Below are 3,922 nucleotides of genomic sequence, written 5' to 3'. Positions count from 1 at the left end.
GGTCCTGAGCAGAGCTGTCAGCATTTAGCACTACAGCCCTCTGGGTGAAAGCCACCCTGGCAGTCCCAGTGCTGGCAGCTGCTGTTACTGGAAGCCGTGATGCTCTACCTGCTCGGCTGCTGCAGCTCGCACTGAGAGCCTGCCAAGGGTATGAGGGTGAGGCTTTGCAGACCATAAAAGGGTCTTGAAAGGTATCAAATCCTGAGCAACAGGAGGAAGTAGACTCTTTAAGAACCTAAGCATGTACACACCTTTCTTCCTGGTTTTCCAGGTAAGCCCAGGGTAAGAGGTACCAGCACAGGAGGGTCACTTTGGAGAGCAGGGACAGTAGAAGCAGGAGCCCTACTCGTGCCTTCTTGCACGAGCAGCATTTTCCCCTGCCCTTTTTAGCAAGTTCCCTTTATGCAAAGCCCTGGCTGTCACTTTGGAGAGCAGGGACAGTAGAAGCAGGAGCCCTACTCGTGCCTTCTTGCACGAGCAGCATTTTCCCCTGCCCTTTTCCCCTGCCCTGGCTGACCTTGCATTAATAAGAAAAGGAAGGAGAGGGACTGCGTTCATGTTGTGAAATCGGGCAGATTCGGCCACGGCACAGCTTTTATGGCATGCACGGGTCCATGGGGGAGCACCAAGCTCCCCTTCTTTCATCCTCCTTGGGCCTGAACACACTAAAAAAAACCTCAAAAAATGTTCTTGAGGGTAGAAATTGTTTTCCTGAGGTTCAGGACTGAGTCCAAGCTCCGTGGTACAAGTTTCTTTTCGTTTAAGAAGGCTTAATTAACTAGACCGAAGTTTACATAAACTTTGCCAAGCTAAGATGGATGGCAGCTCTTGATGTTTGTGCCCACCGTTTTTGACGTGTTGGCAGCGAACGTTTCTAGCTGTAGGCATCTGGATGTTTCCGTCATCAGCCGCATTCGGCTGCTCCCATTTCTAGCTGGCATGAGAACAGCTCTGTACTTGCACAGACTGAGCCAGCTTTTGGTTGGCAGCACACACTGCAGCGTGTCAGGAATGGGAGCAGTTCTGTCTGCAGTCTGGTTCATCTCAGATTGTCCAGAGCCTGCTCCACAAGCCTGTCCCTAAGAGCTTACCCCAGGGCGTTGGCTGGGATCCGTCGGCTTATTTTTATACATCACTTCCCAGCCCAGCAGTGGCCTCTGTGCTAAGCTATTTTCATCCTTTCCCCATCCCTTTTCCCCTTGGTAGGGCTGTCTGCACAGGACCGTACGGGCAAGGAGCTTGGCTGGAGGCAGCTGTGTGTGTGCCTGCCCCGGGGGGGATGGCATGGACCAGCCGGTCCGTACAGGATCCTAACCAGTGTGCCTTTTCCAGGGATAGAAATGGAGATCGTGAACAGCTGTGAAGCCAGCAACGGCGGCTGTTCCCATACGTGCCACCACACCAGCTCTGGCCCCGTCTGTACCTGTAACTTTGGCTATCAGCTTGAAGAGGACCAGAAGACGTGCACCGGTAAGGCAAGGGAAAAGGTCCTGTTCTGTTTTTTGCAAACACATCTCAAGTAACGATGCAGATCTCCCTTTGTTAGCTACTGTGTGCGCTAGGAACAGGTTAGCAAGGCTAGAAACAGCTGCAGAGTGAAAGGAGATATTGCTCTGCTTGAAGACATCCACAAGCCTCCGCTCCAGACTAAAGCTGTAAGAACTGCTGGAATCCCACTTCATAGTGGAAAAAAGCAGAGTCCCATAAGTGCAAGGGGCATGGAATTTAAAGCCCTGAGAGCCCTGCATTCTCCAGGGTGTCTAGATGAAGATAATCTAGCTCTTTCTCTTCAGGGAGTTCACTGAGACAGTTAGAGGGAACCACGCAGTTAACCCGCTCAGTACTCGGCATCAGTGTTTGTACCAGGGTAAATCAGAAAACAGTGGTCAGTGTTACGGTGGGAATCGCTCCCTGCTTGTGAGGACACAAAACATTTAAGAACAATCTGGAACTGAAAATCACAATTAACCTGCCAGAGGCCTCTAGGATTCAGGATTCCTGCCTCGGCTGGGGAGCACGTTGCAGAGGATGATCCGTTAACATAAACTTCCTTCATTTCAAGAGGAAAACGGGAACACTAGCTCAACATCTGGCAGCCAAATCACCAAAAGCTTACCAGAACTAGTCATGGGGCAGTTTTAGCAGGTGCCGTCCCCGCCAAGCTAGAGGTGTATTAACATCCAACCCCCTTCGGTTTTTATTTAGATCTCAACGAATGTGACAGCGGTTCTCACTGCTGTCACCAAGACTGCTACAATTCTCCTGGAGGCTACGAGTGTGCCTGCTATGCTGGCTACAGGCTCAGCACGGATGGCTGCAGCTGTGACGGTAAGCAGAAACCTCTAGCTGGACTCCAAGTAACCCAACAACGCTGCAGCCTCAGCCTTGCAGCACAGCAAGGGACACGCCTCGAACAGGTTCCTCTAATTCCTGTTTTCCGTGTGTTGTCAACCTCCTCGGCTTGCTTAGGGTTCAGGCAACTCCGCTATTCTAGCCGCTACTCTAGTCCAGCACAATCAGAGAGTAGCAACGGGGCTTTCCAACCATGGACCTCGGATCGAGATGTCTCCAAGCGAGCTGGTCCGGGTCTGACTCCATCAATTCACAGAAATCTTTCTGGGTTCAACCCCAGAGGCCAGCGTGGCTCATAATTTTCACCCAATATTGGCAAATAAACGCGTCCATGCAAAATACAGCTCAGACAGTGACTACCACAAGCTTTTAGCAAGGAGAACAAGAAAGTGTCCTACCTGGTTGTGAACAGCCATTTCTCCCAGTTTCTCCCAGCTCATACCAGTTTTCCCACTGGCTCTGATAAGTCAACTCCTTAGCATAAAGAATTCGGGGTTTTTCCCTCCTAATGAGTTGCTCTCGCTACCAAAGCTCTCCAGCAACACGTCACAGGTGATTCCCCAAGCTTCCCCCCCCTGTTTCTACACAATTAGTGACGGAGGTGACCTGAAACCTGGCACATGGCCTTGGGAAACCCAGGGCTCCCAGAATCACTCGGGCAGTCTCGCTCGCTTTGGAGAGCTGGATGGCTTCACGGAACATTGGAGAGGGTGCCAGCCCCCTCTTGCTGATGTGCAGCTGTAGCTGAGCCCCTGTCCTGTACAGGCGCCTGCTCCCGTGACATTGGGGTATTCCCTGTTTTCCAGACCTGGATGAGTGCTCTTCAAATAACGGCGGGTGCGAACACACGTGCCAGAACCAGCTAGGCTCTTTCCAGTGTGGCTGCCAGATTGGATACAAACTGGATGAGGACCGGAGGAGCTGCGTCTGTAAGTGCGACCTCCGCGTGCTGCTCGGGCGAGGGGCTACCAGCCCCTCACATAGCCACGGCCGGGCCGGGGCCAGCACAGGCTCATTAGCCCCACACACCACCTTTTCCAGCTTTTCCACAGCCACTGGGAAGGGGCTTACACCACCGGTGGGAAGCTTTCCCCTGACAGGGCCAGTGGGGAGCCACCTTACACAGCATCTCTTACGAGGTGTAGGGGATTTTGGCACAGCTACACTAGTGACAGTCAGCAGCGATAATTCCACATTAACCAGAGAACCACAGCCCTTTCCACACTCACCAGCCTCTAGTTTTTCCTTATACAAAATGAAGGATTTATTTTTAAGCGGTAGCATCTTTATCCCACCACCAAACACACCCTTACCCAACTTACTCAGTAGGGCAGCAGGCACCCCACTCGCTTCCCTGGTGACCCCCAGCAGCATCGCCCAGCTTCCTGGAGAGGCTTTCTGCGGTCTGGACCCAGAAGAGCAGAGCTCAGGGCATCCCCACCCAGGTAAAATGCCCAAAACCCCCACTCCCGTGGCTTTTGTAGGGGCTGCAGCCCCTGCAAGCCCTGGCTCCAAACGTGACTGCGCTTAGCCTGATTGCCTGGCTTTTAACCCTTGCCTACCCTGCAAG

The 3,922-nt window shown here is 52.6% G+C and overlaps 1 protein-coding gene across 1 annotated transcript in view; it reads left to right on the top strand.

The window, feature by feature from the left end:
- The window catches only part of LOC104514501 (multiple epidermal growth factor-like domains protein 6), a gene marked incomplete at both ends in the record, with an annotated part of 22,720 nt that overhangs the window by 9,516 nt on the left and 9,282 nt on the right, over positions 1–3,922 (top strand). Inside the window, 3 exon segments of the mRNA XM_010158204.1 lie at positions 1,333–1,470; positions 2,206–2,328; positions 3,159–3,281. Coding sequence (XP_010156506.1) covers positions 1,333–1,470; positions 2,206–2,328; positions 3,159–3,281 — 384 coding nt within the window.

This window comes from Eurypyga helias, unplaced genomic scaffold (genome assembly GCF_000690775.1).
Source record: "Eurypyga helias isolate BGI_N326 unplaced genomic scaffold, ASM69077v1 scaffold36578, whole genome shotgun sequence".
In the NCBI taxonomy this organism is placed as follows: domain Eukaryota; kingdom Metazoa; phylum Chordata; class Aves; order Eurypygiformes; family Eurypygidae; genus Eurypyga; species Eurypyga helias.
This window is presented reverse-complemented; position numbering and strand designations above follow the sequence as displayed.